The sequence below is a fragment of the Solea solea genome, chromosome 2 (assembly GCF_958295425.1).
Source record: "Solea solea chromosome 2, fSolSol10.1, whole genome shotgun sequence".
Taxonomy (NCBI): Eukaryota; Metazoa; Chordata; class Actinopteri; order Pleuronectiformes; family Soleidae; genus Solea; species Solea solea.
Window position 1 is genome coordinate 27,978,907 of NC_081135.1, and position 20,682 is coordinate 27,999,588.

Consider the following 20,682-nt stretch of genomic DNA (forward strand, 5'->3'; position numbering starts at 1 on the left):
AAGCTTTTCAAATATTAAGCTAAAAAACGGCACGTTTCATGCACTTATCATAACCAGTTTTTGACCCAACAAGACATAAACTAGCGTTAGTTTCCAATGAAATTTCCCGCGGTGGTGTTGGTGTCGCTCGGTTGCAAGGTTGGTACGCAAGGCGGTCGATATTTGAGTGTGTGTAAATGTGTACATATTCCATAAGTCAAGTCATTTCAAGCCTAAGTGGAGTCTGACGTCATGAGTCTCAAGTCGCTAACCACTTCTCAGGGGATGATTAGTATGTGCCAAATAAGACAGTGATGATACATAAAACAGAAAAGGTCTTCTTACCTGCAGTTATAGCGTGGGCACCAGTGAACTCCCCATTGAAGCCATTTTCCCTGGCAGTGTAGGAGGCCGTGGCCATGTGTGCTCCACCAGTCTGACAAGTCCGGTACGCTGAGGAAGAGTAGCCATTGGCTCCTTGGGTGCCAGTGGGCTCCTGCCCTCCTGATGGGTCCCACTGGGGGGCACAATCTTCTGGCTTACGGCTGTCTGCCATGCTGGTCCTAGCAGCAGGGGAGGGTGGGCAATGGAAGGGGCTGCTCCTTCTGGGTAAAGAGACAGGAGAAAATGTAGGAGGAAGGGAGGAGAGAAGGTGACACAAAACTCGGAATGTTAATCGTACAAACGGTAATATCAAGGAGAATCCTCCCTGTGCAGACCAGAGGAGGCTGTGAGACATGCCGCATCAATCATGATCACAAATCTCTTTCTGTAAGTCGCCATCACTGCTGCAGCTCCGCTGAGCTTGAGCTTGAGCTCGTGGGAGTTTGTGTGTAGGTGACTGTGTGAAATACTGTGTTTGGACAGGTGACAGCCACTGGGTGAAATCCTATTGTTTATTCATACAGTAAAGTGTAGCCAGTGGCCCAGGTGGTCATCGTGACTCGTCAAAAAAAAGAAAGAAAGGCAGACCTCGAGTTTGTCAGACACAGAGTTGCAGGAATACGAGGTGGGCTCTGCTCAAGAGAAGAAAAGAAAGGTCAAGGAAAGTGAAGGAGGAGGCAAATGATGCAGCGGTACTGATGCCAATAGCCAAAAAAAAAACAAAGAAAAAAGGAACATTCTGGTAAGAGCCAGCTCAAGTTTAGATGCTGGTTAGAAAATGAGATGTATGTTGTGTATAATTTCACCTGATAATCCAATTGCAAAAACCACACATTTCCAAACCTATCATACATTTTAAAGATGCTTGATTTTTCCAGTCCGATGCCATTGTGCCACTGCAGAAGAAGAGGCTGCCAATCACATAAATGTATTAAGATGACGGAAATGTTAGTGACAGTGACATCATTACACAAAAATGTTGCAGTTGGGATATTTTCGCCTGCTGCCACTTCTTCTTATCTCTTCTGGAGCAGAAGCCCGAGTGCCAGGTCTTGTGTCGTGACTTCCTATAACATCATAATTTTTTTCGACTCGTCCGCCTCCCATGAAAACATAATGTTTCGCTTGAGCTTTTTTCGAGACCTTTTTCAGAAGAGAGATATTCCCGGCAATGAATGTCACATCGACACATGATGCGTTTACAGTGCAGATTTACCGTGTCAGCATCAAAGACGGTTTTCAAACCCTTAAGATTAGCAGAGACAATCGAAGGGATGAGTGATCCCAGTGGCAAGCACTCAGTGTGGGATGTATTTTCTGCAAAGCAGCCTACTGTACATGGTCGTGTATAAGAGACTGTGAGACCAGGGACCCAAGGACTAAAAAAATAGTGTGCAGGAGAAAATAGGAGTAAACAATTTCAGCCTAGAACCAAGTCAGTGGGCACTGGTCACTACATTTTCTATACAGTCGGTAGCTCTGCTCTCTGTCTGCACACTGCATTAAGCAGCAGAGGAAGAAACAGAACAGTACAATATGTGGGGGCTGTAAACCCTTACAGCCTGAATGGATCAAAATCTGGGGTCAATGAAGCTTTGCATGACTCAGCCTGAAAGGGAACATCCGTGTGAATGAAGCCTGAGAGATCTCACACAGCACACAACACTGAACAGACGCCGGACATAATACTCATTATGTCTCCGTCCGTGAAGCCCCGGCGGGCATATTTTACACCACCCCACCGCTGTCATCGTCTCTCCTTGTTTCTTGTTCACCCAGCGTGTCCCTCCTCAACACCACTCCCAACGGTAAAAAGCCATAAAATAAAGAGATGAGCCCGCCGCTCCGGTGCTACGGCTCAGTGGTGTCACTCTGATGATGATGATGAAGGTCACTTTGCTCTTTGAGTGTCGGCCAGGGTTGCCGTGTCAGTGGTGGCGCACGAGGAAGAGAGGAAATGTGGCCTGGCCTCATGGAGACCTGTTGAGCGACCGATGATAATGTTCGATATATAGATAATATCGTATTGTCTTTGTTTGTGAGCAAGGGAATGTTGCATGGGGGGGAAAAACTAAACAGCACCACCTGCTGGCTCAAAGCCTGATAGAATAAAAATAACAAAAGTGCATGCTGGGTCTTGATATTAGCGAAACATTATCATGTGAGCTGCCATCAACATAAAACACAGGACGCGCCAGGGAGGAAATATTGTGTAATCTCATTAAGCAGCATTGTATTTACTTCATATTTCTAATCCTACAGAGACAAGTGCACGAGGATAATGAGGAGAGAGATGTAAGTCCAGATGATCTAGGATAGAAACTGATGAAGACAAGTGAGGTCCAAAGAAAACGATAAACTATTCACTTAAATAGGTGCACAGGACCTCAAAGTGGAAGCATTCAAAAATATTCTTCTGCTTAATTTGGTTACTGGTGTTAGTTACTGTTAACTGACTTTGTCTCTGCCTCTCACTGGATACTTTCTCCTTTTTGGACAAGTCACCATAAACTTTAATGATAGATGTGTGTGAAATTCCTATTAATAGTTTCTTTCAGACAAACATTCAGACCAGACTGCCGGCCCCATCAGCCATGTCAGTGTATTGTGTCCAGTGGGGAGTGAGACTGTATGAGATGAGAACTGAAATATCAAAGGATTCAAATTGTGGGGAAAGTGACCTGTGACCTGTGACAGGGGAGCTTCACACGGGGCAACGATGAAACTGTCAGCAAATCAACTTTGTGCTGTAAGAAAGAGGGTCACTCTGAAACCAGAAGACGTGACCACGGAGAAAAATATCCGTCACTTCCGTCTTTCATGAGTTAGAAAGATTGAACTCCTGCGATCAATAACATTTAAAGGACTGCGGTCAAGCCAGCTGATTCACACACACTCACACACACACACACACACACACACACACACACACACACACACACACACACACACACTGTAACAAATGGCCTCAAAATAGCAGGTGGTCTGTCTGGCATATACATCAGCACAGTCCAAGATAGAGAGCATAAAAGTTTACATCTTGACTTTGTAAATGACGCATTTGTTACTTCCTCTTTCACTGGGTTTGTGCTGTGTCTAGCACTGCTTTGCACAACGTGAGTAATTCAGCTATTTTTAACGACTGGGATTATCAGTCTACTGGACATACACCCGTTTTCCTCACGTCCCTCATCGTCCTTTAAGTGACACTCTCACTAACTCACTGTGTTACACACACGATGGTCATAGCCTGGCAGTGATGGCCACTCACACTCCCTCTCAGTCAAAGACAACTGCGACCACAGCCGCTGTTGCACAATGTCAAACTGAAGGGGGAGATATTAGACAGTGAGGATGGAAGGAGCTTGAAAAAAAAAAAAAAAAAGGACTTACAACATGCAACAAAATCGATCTCTGCAGCTACTGTGTGTGTGTGAGTGTGCGTGTACTCTAAGCCAGTTTCATTAACTGTGGTGAAAATTCCATAACCGTGAGAGCCCGAGTTGCCATTGAAGATTTCTGTCGTCTTATACGTCTTTTTAAATGTCCAGGTTCAGTTTTAACTTGCTGGGCCTGGATTCAGGCAGCTTGAGTGGCTCACCATCAGGTGCAGAGTGGGAAAGAAGAAGGCATTTTACATGTCTGTTAATCACCATCTTCCAATTATTTTGTTAGCATCCTCTCACCTTTTATAAATCTTCCTCCCACCTGTTATTTCTTCTTCCCTCTCTTCGTCTTCCTCCACCTCCTCCCATCACTGTTTCTCCTCCTACTCACTCCTCCTCCACCTCCTCCATCACCTCTCAAAAGGCTTCATCTTTCCCCTTGCTCTGCTCTCTCTCTCTCCCCTCATCTCCCTCCTACGTTCTGAGCGCTTTCACGAGCCACCGTTTCCCATTGTGTGTGTATGTGAGTCACACAGATGCTGCATTGCAGGGCTCTGCTTCCAGCCAGAGACCAGGAGAGGAACTCAAGGAAGCAAGATGCATGCATATGTGTGTGTGACATTTTGCTAAATACTAAAATGAGACTAAAATCTCATTGCTTTCTTGCCAAGAATTTAATTCAATCAATACCACTTATGGTGAATATGAAACTGGACACGACAGCTGAGTACAAAGACAAGAATGTATACATTTCAAGATGTATAAATATTTACATTTTGAATGGATTAAATGGGTTAGGGTTAGGTCTTGATGAGGGCTCTTCTGCGATGTTCTGCATCTGTGTCGAGTTACTTGAAGCTCTTACTTACTTCTAGCTCTTATTTGTACCCAAATGTTTAAATGCACTTATTGTAAGTCGCTTTGGATAAAAGCGTCTGCTAAATGACATGTAATGTAATGTAATGTAATGAGTTGGTGAACGAGGTTTGAGGTGGTCTGCCCGTCTTGCCCTGAATGAGCAGCTTTTCTAGGCCAAAGGCGGTCATCTTTCTTCTGGCTATGAGCTCAAAGCATCATCTGGGTGTTGAGTTTCTAGATGCTCGTGCCAGGAGATTGGACTCACGTACATATGTTGCAACAGCAAACGCTTTTACTTGTTACTAGTGGCTTTCACTCTATTATATATACAGTAATTGTGAAATAAAGATTTGTTATTAGAGCTGAATGACTCATAGTTTTTAAGTTAAGCACAATTTAGTAAATCAATTATTGTTCTATCTTCTACGGCAATTTTGAAAGTGTAATACACACTTGCTGGAAACAATTTATACCTAAGTTCTCATTGTTGCATTGCATTGTTAAAGGGAATATTTTGATGGTATCTTATTTGCTCTCCCTCCCTTTCCTAAGCGCTTCCAGCCACTGCACATTATTGATCTATATAACACACAAATAACACAAATACCTGTAACTCATGACCAGAGAGTAAATTTCCCTGCATTTCCCAAATGATCAGGTTAGGTAGTTTTGAGGGTGGTTTTAATTGGAGTAATTCTATATTTACATAAATAAAACACAAGCTGAGGGGAAACAACACTGTGATTACTTATTTTCACACTATGTCTTTAAGAAAGAATGGTCAAAATATGTGTACATTTCTGTAACAAATCAATAAATAAAAGCACCACGTGTTTATCCCAAAAGCTAGTAGAGAAAGCCTTTTTTTTTTAACATGGTTTGACCATCACATACTGTATTACTATCCAGTCTTGCAGCGAGAGACACCGTGATTCTGCATGAAACATAATAGAAGGCAAAACTATAGCTGCTGACCTTAATTTTATAGATAATACTTAACTAACCTCTCTACCGGGAACTCAGTCTTTGTACGAGTGCAGAAAACAAAGAGAAGCCATGAAAGCATGACTGCCTTTCAGTGGACCTTGGTGATGATTGTCTCACTAAAGCAGCTCCTCTTGTCCCACTCAATACCCACCTCCCACTCACAGCTCCTAGCAGCCTGCACTCACATGTACATCCACCCACACAGCCATTTCATCTGTGAAGGTACTTTTAGTCTCTTGTTGTAAATGTTTTCTTTTTCCCTCTCTGACACATATTCACCACATCTCAAATGTTTCAGATAAATGAACGTGGTTCTGTGCAGGCTCAGCACTGACATTTGATGAGGTTCTGGGCATCGGTCATTTAGGTACGGTCGTCCACCCACAGCCACCCGGTTCATAATAATGCTTTACTCGCGTCACCATACTGTGAGTCATTCTGATGCTTCTATGGTAAAATATTTAAAGCTTGAAAAATCGCAGAAGTGTGTTTTATTTAGTCGTAGTTATATGTTATAGGTATAGCTAATAAACATTGCTACATGTGCCTCAGGTTAATCTCTGCAACACCAAAAGTAGACAATAGATTTTAAAGTTAATGGAAAGTAACAGGAGCAATGAAAAATGGTGCTGGGTGTACGTCATTGTGCCATAAAATGATTACAATTATAACCCTTTTACACAGAGAGTATCGCAGACAACACGTTTGCCCAAGCACATTTTGCATTACCGTAATTATGCGACAGTTTGTGCTGGCAGAAAAATTCCAGCGGTTTCTGAAAGCTGAGGAGTTGCACTTCGAAGCCAACATGTGGTTGTTACGGTAATTTCACTCACGCTGTTGCAGGAAGCTGGTGAATCAGCGTCTTTGTCACCAAGAGAGGAGAGGAGAGGGTTGGAAAAATGTAGTTTTCAGTTTTCGTTTTTTGGACATTGAGACTCAAACAAATGTTATTTTAAATATGTTTGTTATACTGTTCATATCTAACATTTAACATTTTTTTCTAAATGAAATACAACTTTTTGTTGTAACATGTAGTAAATTGTGCCAAACTGCCGGACATTGAAAGTTATTATTCACGGTACATTTTCTGGCCCTTTTATGGTTAAAGTACGCAAGAAAGGCTTAGGTGTTAAAGGGTTAAAAGAATAAATGCTTTAATTTGTGATTTCGCATGAAAAGCACAATCACACCTCACAATACAAGCGGCAAAACTGACCTGCTAGTTTGGTCTGGGACTGTGAACGATGAGACGAGCGGTCCTCTCTCTCCAAATCTCACAGGGTTGACGTCAAGATTGTCAGACGATGACTGAAAACCAAGAGTGGGTGGCCTTGGAGTTGCACCTGTTAATTATATTTTAACAAAAAAACCCAAAACAAAACAAGATCAATACATTTTGCTTTAAAATCCATAAATGACATGGTTTTTCAGCAAAAAATGTGTGCATGGAGTTTGCATGTTCCCCCCCGTGTGTGTGTGTGTGTGTGTGGGGGTTTTCTTCCTCACAGTCCAGAAACATGCAGAGGTTAATTGGACACATAGAGACATGGTTGTTTGTCTCCATGTGTTTGCTCTGCGATGGCCAAGCCTTTCTCCCCATGTCAGCTGGGATTAGCACCAGCAGCCCTCATGGAGGATGGATTAAACAATAGACGGATGGATGGATATATATAAGCATTTGTTTCTGCACTTGTATTTACTTTATGGAGCAAATCGAAACATTTAATACATCTTTTATTATTATGATTTGGCAAATTCAAAAAAGATGGAGGTGATATGACTTGAATTTTTATATACTTGCACGACATATGCATGTCTAAAACAGCCCAAATTTTGTCATTTTATAAAAAGATACTCCGCTCACATCTTTAAAAGCAGAGTCTGCTATGCTTTGCTGACAAGGTTTCAAAGCTGAGTGAGTCAGCAGCAGCAGCACCATAACTCTTTTCTGTACCGCGTAACAAAAGTAGAGCTACGTTCTTAAGTCCCACTGAATTAAAAGGTAAGTGGGAGTTTTGGAGGAGAGAAGCAAGAAGAGGATGATGCCTGCACACCTGGGGCTCACGTATACTTGAAAACGAAGCGGCACGTTGATAATCACACTGAGCTGCGAGTTAATTTCTCCATGAAATCACTGAATAAATTGAAGATGTGGGTGATTTGAAGCTCCAGACGTGGGACTGTGCAGTAAGATGTACAAGATGTATTAAGTGCTATAATTTAATCATTTTTTCTTTGCTTATCTAATTAGCTACGCACATTCAAGTGCATATTATTACCTTTACAGAACAAATGCTACATTTAAACGCGATGTAAAGAACAGAGGGACTGGCCTGTAATTGAAGAGCACCAACAATGTTTAGAAAAGTAGAAAAACACATGTTTTTTTGTGATTTGCCTCAGTGAAACAGCAGATGAAAGTCATTAGACAAGGACCTTTGAAAGGAGTTTGTGTGTGTGTGTGTGTGTGTGTGTGTGTGCGCCGTGTGATGGTTTATGCATAACAGGTAACAAATCACCTCAGGCAGAGGGCACATCTCTGCTCAGCTTATGTTATCTCACAACACCTCACATGTGCTGACCATCCATAGGAGCAAACGTGGTCAAATTGAAAAATGCAGCAAGTGATTTTTTTTTTTTTTTCAGGACTGTGGACATTATGTGACAAGAGGATTAACAGCTATGGGTTAAAAAAAAAAAAAACGTGTAAAACGGCTGTTAGAGCAAACGCTTTGAATTGAAAAGTCTTTGGTGGACGCCTCCAGTATAGATACAAATTAAAATTGTGGTGACGCAGCAGACAGACAACCAGAAACGGGTCAGGTGAAGCTCTGGGGCCGTGATCAGTGTCTGGCAGACACACTTAGCAATTTACTCCAGTGTGATATTATGGTACAGCCTTTGAGAAGCATCATGCACTGTAAAATCTAATTAGCTAATCTTACTTTGCCTTGAAAAAAGTAAGTATTGAATAATAGATATTGAATGTTAAAATAACAAATGAATAGTTGCACTTGAGTTTAGTTTTTAACTTAGAAATCTGTGTTAACAATACTTGATAGTTTATTTACAGTATACTTAAATACTGACTACTTAGAATTGATATTTCAAAAAATTACATCATTTTAAACAACAAATTAATTTAATTTGGACCAACTAATGTGACATTACTTGACACTTAGATTTCTGATCCATTGATTGACATTATTGGTGTTATAGCAGTAAAAGGGCAGAGATTTTCATTTTAATGCAATTGATGTGTAAATTATGAAGGGTGGCGTATAGCTTTCCTTCACAAAATAACAGTCAATTCCATCCATCCATCACCACTTTATCCTACACATGAGGGTTCGCGGGGGGTGCTGTGCCAATCTCAAGCTGACAAGGGACGATAGGGTGAACAGTTCGTCAGTCCATCACAGGGCCACATAGAGAGTGTCCAATTGACCTAATCCCCATATTGCATGTTTTTGGACAGTGGGAGGAAACTGGGGAACCCGGAGAAAACCCACACACACACAGGGAGAACATGCAAACTCCCTTGTTCCGATTGGATCGCGAACCCGGGTCTTCTTGCTGCAAAGGCAAGAGTGCTAACCACTAATAAATAAGAGATAAATATAAAACCCAACAATGTTCAGTACATTATGAACCCATTGTTTTACTGTATACTGCACAACCTTGACATAACAGTGTTGTGTTACACTACACTTGTATTACTGTATTCAAGATGGTGCATAACTGATATAAAATATTGAAGAAGAGTCAAGTTTGTTACACAAAGACGTTTTACAGACAAGTTTAAAGGTGCAAGATACATTTAAATAAACATCTAAACTGTTCTCACTTGTTGTGACACTCTCTTAACTACTGTAAAAAAAAAAATAGCGCTTGTAGAGCAGGTGTTTCGGTAATAAAAAAATGACTCATCCAGTGTTTTTATTTGTCTTTCTTACACACTGTAAGAAATATCTCTCACTTCTTTATCCCACAGCAACAAAACAGGAAAGTCAGAGTTTACTCTGATAACTTTATATCACTCTGCCATAATCTGTGTTGACTTAAAACATTTTTACCTAGTATTGATCTTTGTACATTCCCCTCACTAATTTTTCTCTGCTTTGAAAAATAAAGGAATGTGCAATGTGACCGGATCTACAGCGTGTGAGGAGTTCAAACAACAGTGTGTCAATTCTCCAGGTCCTTTCATGGAAAAAACTTTGAAGTTTGGGATTATGAAGTAAGAGTGTGAAATGTATTCACCGCGGCTTTGATTCTGAATCATGTGGTTATGTAAAGCTTTAATATTTAATGCTCTGTTGCCTGTGAGACGTGCAACATAACGTGATAGCAAGGTAACCTCCACACTGCCACTGCATCACGAGAGATTTTGTAAGACACACATTTTGGTACAGATGCACAATAAAACTATATTATTCAAGTCAGAACATTAAGTTCTCTTGAACTTAATGAGGAGAGTTTTGAGTCACAAGGCAAAAGAGATGAGATTTTCCTAAAAAGTAATAACTGGATGATTTGGGTTAAGGTTTAACAGATAGTGATTTAAATCTACCCTTTAATTTCATGCTATTTCTTATACCACGCCCACATGCCCGCTTTCAAAAGACCAATTTTATGCATAACACATACCTAAAATGAAAAATAGGAGCTATTTAATATCATTTTCCTCAGAGTTTAAGGCGGACAAAGTGATTATTCTTTATCTCATTTATCATCGCTCTCCTTATTAACCTGCTCTCCCCACTAAATTATTTGGTGCTGTGATCTGCGTGCGTGTGCGTAGATGAGGTAAATCTAAATGCTGCCATTAGGCATTTCAACTTCGATTATTTCATCACCAACAATTAATCCTTTCAATTCAGAATATATTTAAAAATAACAATAATAGTAATTCATCTATTTTACAGTATTACTTAATACTCAGTAAAGTAATAAGTAAAGTCAAGACATGGTTAATATAAGCTATTCTTGCACAATCAAGAAGTGAAAGCCAGCGTTCTCTTTATCTGTAAATGTACTTTTTCCAGGTGTTCCTGATGTGTGCTGACTCAACATCTCCTTATACGAGCTTTTGTTAAAGTAGCATTATTATATAATCTCCCGGTAAAGCAGCCACGATAAGTATTTCTTATGAGAAACAACTGTGAAAAAGTATGGATTTCTGTTGTAAGAGAGAGACAACAAGGTGAAAGTGAAACTAAGAGTTGTGGCCAACAAGAACCAATCAGGAGGTGAATGCAAGTCACTGCATTATCACCGCAAAAAGATTTCGACCCAGAAACGTTTATCAATCTGGATCTAAAATACCAGGTTAGTATGGAAGGCAGGGTTATCAGAGCAGGGGTCGCCGGCCTTTCTGGTTCAGCCTGTGTAAATGAACAGGGGGCCTGCTGGGAAATGGCACTAACATTTTCCCTCACAAAGACAACAGGTGAGAGAGAGAAAGGGAGGGAGGACTGCAAGTTTTCACACCTGACACTTTCACTTCGTTTTAAGGAAAATGGGTAATGGGAGTGCAGAGAGTTACAATCATCTAAAATGTGCATTGAAAATGTGTAGATGTTCCTAAATCTCCCCTTTGGCCTCTCGGAAAACAATCAAACTCTCAATGTTTGTTTTTTTATTTTCTGAAGTTGTATTAGTTAGTTACAGAAACACAGCAGTTATAGTGAGTAATGACAGATTAATGACTTATTTTACTGTTTATACAACAACACTTTTAGGTGCTGGCGTGACAGGAAGTGATGAACAAAGATACTGGACATGGTGATAAAATCTTTACTGTACTTGCAGTCTTTTCTTTGCCCGATTCATATTTTGGAGAGTCTTTGTCTATAAGTAACCTTATTTTTTTTAAGGAATGAAAAGTATATTGGCTCAAACTACTGTGACTTCCCAGTATTATTTATAAATCCCTCAGGATATTCACTTCAGTTTCAGGGCACATGGCACATCTTTAACTTCAGATGTCAAATAACGGACAAGTGATGAAGTAGCAAAGCATTGTTGAGGAGATATTGCTACTATCATTAAATTGAGCAACAGTGATCCATATCAAATTAAAATCAACAATGAACCCTTTGCATGAGCATGTTGTTACTGCTAATGATGTTTGCTTGCCATATGAGCTGTTTCACACCTCTGTGGTCCCAGATACTCTTAATGACTTAATTAACTGCTTGTAATCAATTAATATACAGATAAAAAACAATTTAATACATTGCTTCCATGTAGCCTAAAGCAGACAAACATGGTGCACCATTTCCTTTGATAACACTCCGTCACATAAATGTTAAATCAGAGAATATTTCAATTAAAAAGGTTACGTAGTGTAGCTGCGATGGGTCTTATCACTTTAATCAACATACGGCGTACTATAAATCCAGATCTAATTCAATCAAGAGGTGATACGTCAGCACTGGTTTGTCCAACTTCTGACTGAGATGTGTATGTCTCCTTGTCATATATATATATATATATATATTATATACAGTATATGTGTGTATATGTGTGTGTGTGTGTATAGGACAGGCAGGCACAGATTATCTACTGACAATTTCACTTAAAAACAACTCGTATTATATTTGCCTGATTCATCTGAATAGAAAAGGTTGTTGGATGTCAACGTGTCAGTGACAATTTGAAATAAAAGTGTGTTTTCTTTGGTGTGAGCTCATCTATCCGTTCCCAAGTGTTAAACGCCTGCGATGAGATCTGTAAGCTACAAATGCAAACAGACGTTCTGTGCTGCTTTGCTCAAATGATGACAAGGCAATATTTGTATTTGTACCTAAGTTTCATGTTTTTGTCTTTAGTTCGCCCTTTTGATTTGTCACTTCCACTTGGCAGAGGAGTGACAGGACCCGACACCAGCAGCTAATTTGGATAAACACAGTGGATTCACTGTGTTTATCTGCGTCTGAATAATGAAACACAATGACTGGTCTGGAAGTGTCTAGACATGTCCCCACATAAACACACACACCCAAACCCCTGATACAGAGAGAGAGAGAGAGAAAGAGGACAAAAGAAAATATGTCTATTTTTATTTCTACTACAGTATTTGTTTTGCTATTTCTGTCCTCCAGTCAAATTGCAATAGTGTCAATGTGAAACTGGCACAGTGACGCAGCATCTCTGCAGCAGCACCCAAAGGCATTTGCAGCACAACTGAGAGAGCGAGACACAAAGAGTGTTGGGGAAACAAAGAGGGAGAGACAGAGAGAGAGAGAGAGAGAGAGAGAGAAGGGGGTGTGTACAGAGATTGAGACACTTACCTGACTAGATGGGATGTTGTCTGTGGCTCAGAAAAAAGGATAACATCTAAGACCTGAGAGCGGGAGACAGGGTGAGGGGAAAGAACAGTGATGAGGGAGAAAGAGATTAGATTTAGTTGCCAGTAGTGAACACACACACACACACACAGACACACACTTTCAGTATATCTTACAGCATCATGGAAAGGAACGGGGTAGCGGTGGCGAAGTGCTATGAAGAGGGGGGGTGGAGGGAGGGTGTGACTAGTCCTGGTTTCCGATCAATCGTGAAGCTAAATGACGCGATAAAACAACAGTGTGTGTGTGTGTGTGTGTGTGTGTGTGTGTGTGTGTGTGTGTGTGCACCTCATTAAATACCACATAGTAGCTCTCTCTCTCTCTCACACTCACACACACAATGAAACACCTCATGAAAGGGTAAACCCAACCATGCAGCTCCTGAGCTCCATTTATCACACACACACACACACACACACACACACACACACACACACACACACACACACACACACACACACACACACACACACACACACACACACACACACACACACACACACACACACACACACACACACACACACACACACACACACACACACACACACACACACACACACACACACACACACACACACACACACACACACACACACACACACACACACACACACACACACACACACACACACACACACACACACACACACACACACACACACACACACACACAGTCAAAAACAAGAGGTGACACACACTAACTGGCTTGAATCCAACAACCATAGTCTGAACACACTGGTAAATGTAAACACAGAGCGTCTCCCGAAGAGGGCAATGAGTTCATAATAAGACGAATAACACGTAAATCAGTGTCAAGGGGGTCCACTGAATACATTTCTGTTCATCTCATCTCATTTTGAACCAATTTGAATACAATTTTGACTCTTTTTTTTTAGGCCACACAGTTGGTGGAGTGAGTGTCGTTAGCATTTTTGCAACCCAGTCAAAACAAAGGCCTTTCCACTTGGAGTTAGCATGTTCTCCCTGTGCTTCCTCCCACAGTCCAAAAACATGCAGATTTGAGGATTAGGCAAATTCTAAATTGATGGTTGCATGGAGTGGCTCAGTGGTTAAGACCGGTACCCTGTGTGCAAAAGACATCATGGTCGCAAGTGTCACAAGTTCGACTCCACCCCTGGCTGATCGTTCTCAATTCCATTGTTAGTCGCTTTGGATAAAAATGCATAAATGACATGTAATAATGTATATGTGGCCCTGTGATGAACTGGCGACCAGATATATGTCCCGAAGCCTCGAGGTTCCTCCCTGTATAACAAGATCAATAACATTTCCATTATCCTGAAGTCTATAACCTGAAAAGGTGCCAAAACCATTCAAACAGACAAACGTTTTTGTCAACCAGTACAATCTATACAAAGATTTAGGGCACACAGGAAGTACCTGAGCACCTTTGTTGCCTTCACAGGTTCAATTCAAAAGATGCAATACCCGTATCAAATGTGTATCTTCTCCTCTCAAGATGCTGTGTCATAATATTCTGAGTACAACATAACAGGAAAAGGTGCCTGTACTATATATACACCACACATACATATATATATATATATATATATATATATATATATATATATATATATATATATATATATATATATATATATATATATATATATATATATATATATATATATATATATATATATATATATATATATATATATATATATATATATATATATATATATATATATATATATATATATATATAACAGTGTTCATACTTGAAACTGAATGGCAAAACAGCCTTCAGTATCAAGCCTGGGATGATGTTGCACCTCCTATAAGGAAAGCTATTTGTTGCATGTCAAGGAGCATAAAAGAAAATGACATCTGATCAGCTGACAAATAAAACTTTGGAAGGATGTGAGGCTGAATACAAAATACTTTACAAAAAGAACAAGTATAGAGGCTTTTGTCATTAATTGAATATTATGTCTCAGGAACCAAATCTTTTTGAAAGGTCTTGATGAGCCATGACAGGACACACCCACATCATCCTCAAACAACTGTTCCTCGAAAGACATATGCAATATAACTGGCGGGTAAAATGTTGGGATTAGTGTCTTCCAACTGCTATCAACATGCACACACACACAAACACAGCTACCTTGATGTGGATATTTGTTTCAACACGTTACTGTTTTTTAAATTAAACAACATGTTTTATACAAGAAGAAGAGACAATAGGACTGGAGGAAATGAAACATAAATAAATAAAAAAAAGTTTTAAAGACATTTGAATGTTTGTTCTCCAAAGGGGAAAAAAGGCTTACATTCATACTAATTTGTTCAATTATCAAAACCCAGAGGAAGACAAGGTATAGTGTCTCATTTACACATAATTCTCAACACACTATGAGCTACTGAGTCTGCCATTCACTTATCGTCCATGCTCATTATATTGAGTTAATGGTCTTTTTTTTTTTATCTCAATGGGACAAACAATTAAGTTCCTTCAACATAGGAAACGATCTTACTTTGAGAAAAAGTGTGTCAATCTGATCTAATGTTTAGCTGTTGAAGGACTGTTGACTGTTGTTTCTCTTGGTTAACATTCACACAACTAAGCTATGCAGGTGGCAGTCGCTCTCATTCCCTAAAATGCACTACAGTTGTCTCCGGATGAATGGGAACTTAACACTCTCGCAGACACCTCAGCGGGCTGCTCATGCTCGGCTCTCATTCACAAAAACTGTCCCTGTCCCTGCGTTGGTGCTTAACAGAGAAGCTGAATATAACGCAACTCTTTATTAAAAAAGAAAAAAAACAAAACAAAACCTAAAGCGGGTCATGGTGTCAGAAATATCACACGTGTGTCCTGAACAGGTAAGTGGATAGAACCATGTGACACAAGATCTGCAACCATGCAGTGATGACACCGTCTCTGCATTCACTTCTGGCTTACCAGGGACAAGAAGTGTGACCACCTGATAAATTTAATTATATACCGTATGTAGCTGGTTGATCACTGTAGTCCTCTATTTAAATGCAGAGCATTAAGTTACTCCACCAATTCTGCCTTTTCTGTGATCTTTCAGCTGCAAAACTGATTTACGGTCATTGCCAAAACCCAGACAGACTTAGAGGAAAGGGTAACCAATTTGAATATTAGTGACATCATGATAGAGAAACAGCACATTATTATGTAAAGGCAGATACATGATTTACCAGGACTCATCCCTTCAATAACTTCACAGTGACTCTACTACTGCAACCAAGAGAATGTTCTACAAAGGTTCCCTAAAGGTTATGTTAGGGGAACGTTCTGGGAACCAAAGGAGAATGTTCTATGAAGGTTGTACGAAGGTTGTGACAAAGTAACATTAGGGGAATGTTCTAGGAACCAAAGGGAGGAACCTTCAGGGAACGTTCCCACAACTAAATGGTAATGTTCTGGGAACCAGAAATTGTTAGCGGGCCAGTTTCTGGTCATATTTAACCAGGTCATATTTAACTTACTCACTTTGTTTAAAAAGTAAACGTTTTAGTGGATTTAAGCAACAAAAAGGCAAGACAGAGGACAGGCAGATGTGGAAAATCAACAAAAATCCCTGAAATGTGAAACACTACAATGGCAAAAGAAAGACAGTTGTGTTTGTTGTGTATATTAATTGTGTGTATACTGTACATTTTGACACAAATGAATCAGAATTACTGTCATTGTTTGGTTTCCTCAAGGAGTCAATAGCACTTAGGGAGGTGTTCATTTATTTAACTGTAGCAAATTAAAAAAGGTTTATACAACATCACTCATCATCAGTCTCCAAAGTCTGAGTTTTCTGACCAGAAAAGTTGTATCTGTTAAGACACTGCATCGCTGTGTGATTGGTTTTGTTTTACCCAGTATCTGAGCACCGACCAAAGCAAAGCAACGATGTAAAATAGTAAAATGTAAGTATGAGACAAATGGCAATGTCATGTCCCAACACACCTCATCACCTGTGACTTTGAAGGAACCTTTTCCAACTATATTAGCGTCCAATAGCAGCTTCATCATCCTTTTGATGGCACACTGACTTTTGTCTCGAAACAATCCTTGACCCAGACACCTGTTCTTTACCCTACAGCTGTGTCGAGTAAGAGAAAATCACAACTACATGAAAACCTTGCTTTCGTTCGCTAATACTCAGCAAAAAGAACTTTGTCACTGAAACCTGGAATCATGCATATTATACACTGTTTCCCCTCGTTGAGTGATTGGGACTTAAAAGCCAGCATTCCAGTCAATTGATTGATGGGTGAAAACTAAGACTCACAAGAGCACAAGAGAATTAAACAACTGCAATGGGAGCTGCTAAAGAAAAAAATGGACATTACATACACACATTTTTTTACTGGAGGACACGCATCATTACCTTTAAACATCACTAAGACAGTGTGTTTTACTTCTATGGCAGGCAAATACAAACTAATTAGACAAAAACCAACTCGTATTAATCAGCTATTCCCAAATGTACACCATCTCTATATTTAAAATGCATCTTATTTTTTGTCTACTGTTTAAATTTTTCACTGTGCTGCTACAACACTGGCTTCAAAATACAGAACAGAGGGGGATTTAAACAATATACTCTGTTAATGGTCACAGGCCATTAACATGCTGCTTTACTTTTACGGGGAAAATGACTCAAGGGTAATCATTATGTGAAGCCCCTAAGGCAGAAATACTGTAGATAGCTGAGACAGAGATACTAAAAGAGCATGGTCATCACTTTACCACTAAAGAACTGGGGAATGCTATAATGGAGGGGTTAAAGGGTTAACTGAGAGGGAAAGTATTTAATCACTAAACTAACACACAAAATAAATAAAAGTCTATTATTAAATGAGGCAAAACTACTTAAAAAATGCCACAAATGCAATTTATCAGTTCCCGAATGGTTGGCTGACACTCACTCCTCTAGCTTTTTATATCAAGTAATGACATTTGATTCCAGTAAATAGAAACAATTTAGAGACTGGTATAAAAACCCTGGTCTCGCTAGAGAAACACTGACTGGGTATGTTTTAAAATATCCTGCTGAAGCTGTAAGGCAAAAAAAAAAAAGCACTAATTTCACAAGGTAAACCAAAAAAATAATTAATAACAGCATGCATTCTAAAATGAAAGTTAGAATTCTGAGAGAAAAAAGTCAGAATTGTGACTTTTTTCTCAGAATAAGAATTCTGACTTTCATCTTGAATTCTAACCGTAATCTCAGAGTTCTAACTTTTTTTCTCACTCTGACTTTTTTTGTCTCTGAATTCCGACTTCATTCTCAGAATTCGTGCTGTTTTATTTATTTATTTTCTTTACCCAAATGTATTTTTACATGTGGCCCTTATGCTCTTCCGTACTAAAGAGCGAACAGAGAATGCAAAAACAAATGCTATCTATCAGTGTAATAAACACAAAAGTAACCAACCAAGACTACAGTATGGTTGTTGTTTTTTTTTATCTTTGACCGCGTTTCCACATCCGCTCTCTTCCCCATGTTGTAATTCTCTGTTTTGTTTCTCAACAGTGACAAAGACGTCTCTGAACACATGAAACAAAATCGCCCTCATGTCATCGGATGCTGTACAGTTTCAGACGCTGGGGATCTTTACAGCAGCGCCAGTGTTTTCACACATTCTTTATTAGTTTACATGGGCGGCAGTATAAACAGCAGCACTCACTTATATTGCCAACAAGCTGATGAACACTCCCCGGTGTGTGATCTCACACAAAAACACACCAGTGCGCGCACACACAAAAAACGCACAAAGACACAAGGACAAGCTTATGGCTGTGATCCCCACTGATGTTGGAGTGTAGGTGGCTGCAGCTTTCACTGCCATTGTAGACTCCAGTTTGTCAAGCAGCCTCCATATATTGTGTTGTTGTTGTTTTTCAAGATGAGTCACGAGTCACCAGTGATATTGCTGTGCTCAACACCGACAGACACGACGTATTATTCTCACCAACATCACACACTCACCATGGTAAGTCAGGATTTATTGCCCAAGCAAAGACGAACATTAACAAAAACAGTAATTATCATTTAATTATTGTTAGTTTATATAAATAATAACTAATTGCAAAGCCTATACTTCCTATGATATATCTATACTAGATTACCAGACAGATGTGAACATAATGCATCCAACCAAGAATGCCACGAGCACAGATCCAAGTGTAGCACATGCGTATAGGATATAAATAATTATTGCACTCTTCATTGAAACTATAAGTGTAGTAACAGTTTGGCATGAAAGCAACAATACATGTCGTCATGCCGACCAATGAATCATCCTCTTCCCGGTCTAAAATCAATTTAGGCCTCACTGCTTAACAGCTCATTTGTATCGGAATGCAAAAAAATAAATCTCTTTCTCTCTCTCTCTGTGTCTCTTTGTTTGAATAAAAACACACATCACATCCATTTTCTTAACTGAAAGACACACGTTTGGATGGGTTTATCTGCATCTGTGTCTGCGTTTATAGGTTAGTGTTCTTTATACGAATGGTTGACTCGAGGGAGCGGGGAGGGCTGCTGTGGGTGGTAATGAGCAGCCTCTCTGTTTCCACAGCAACACTAACTCAGTCAGTCTCCATGGCAACTGATAACGGCATTAGCTCATTCTGTGTAAGTGAAGGTTCATAACAGCAAATGGAACTGGATTTTTGTTTTGTTGTTTTTGGTTTGTTTGTTTCAAAAGATGGCCGCTCAAGCCACTGGACGACATTTCTGGCAATTATGTGTAAAAATGTCTCATTTCGTCTCACATGAAACTATAATTTAAGCAGTTTTATCATAACTGTGCCGTGTGTCTATAACTATGTTAGCGCTGTGTGTTTCTGTCCTTAAATCCTAAGAAATAGGGTGAATATTAACAATATTACAAACACATGAAACAGCAGGTTTTTAACATGTAAAGAAATAATGGCAACACTAGGTCAGACATTATCTAGGCATACAACTAGGGTTGCAACGATTAATCAATTACTCGATTAATAATCGATTACGTAATTGATTGCCAAATATTTTGATAATCATCAAATAATAATCAGTGGGTTTTTTGTCATAAATAAATCACATTTTCTTAAAAAGAATTTAAGTATTTTTTCCTTGGGCACAAAATACATCATTTCAAAGTTAAAGAATTGCCCACCAATAAATCATTTATTCAGCATTTTCTTACATTTTATCACACAGTCCAGGTAGGTGGGAGATACTTTTAGAGCAAAATTTGCGTTCCCTCGCAATATTCTTGTGTTCCCTCACAATAACAAGGTGGCCCTTGCTCCCATGGCACTTGCTCCCCTCTGGAAGGGGGAGAGCTAGGGAGCTCTGGGTAGCACCAGGGAGGGAAAACTATTGCAATGGAACGCAAAAGGTAGGTTTTCTCACCATTACCCTACCTGGGCACTGTATTTTTATGGACCAAACAACGTATTGATTAAGCAAGCAAAATTAGTTGACTTACAAATCCATTTTGAAAAGAATCCTTAGTTGCAGCCCTGCATACAACCTTTTAATGAATACAAATCCAAAAAGAGCCATGAGTGAGTAGAGATTTGCCATGCCAAGACTTGTAATTGAAATGTAATTGTTGAAAAGCACCAATCAACACAGGGTTGTAGAAGAATATTGAGGGAATTGCACCGTAGAGCAGTTTAAAAAAAAAAATCAATAAAGGCTAATGGCACTACAGACACGCTGCAAAGATAAGAACATCCATCT

The 20,682-nt window shown here is 39.6% G+C and overlaps 1 protein-coding gene across 1 annotated transcript in view; it reads right to left on the reverse strand.

Moving 5' to 3' along the window:
• map2 (microtubule-associated protein 2) overlaps positions 1-20,682 on the reverse strand; it is a 67,507-nt gene that overhangs the window by 32,411 nt on the left and 14,414 nt on the right. Inside the window, exons 2-4 of the mRNA XM_058622361.1 lie at positions 12,896-12,948; positions 6,814-6,940; positions 325-584 (exon numbers count right to left, since the gene is read on the reverse strand). Of these exons, the coding sequence (XP_058478344.1) occupies positions 325-535 (211 nt within the window). The 5' untranslated portion in view covers positions 536-584; positions 6,814-6,940; positions 12,896-12,948. The remainder of the gene's footprint in view (positions 1-324; positions 585-6,813; positions 6,941-12,895; positions 12,949-20,682) is intronic.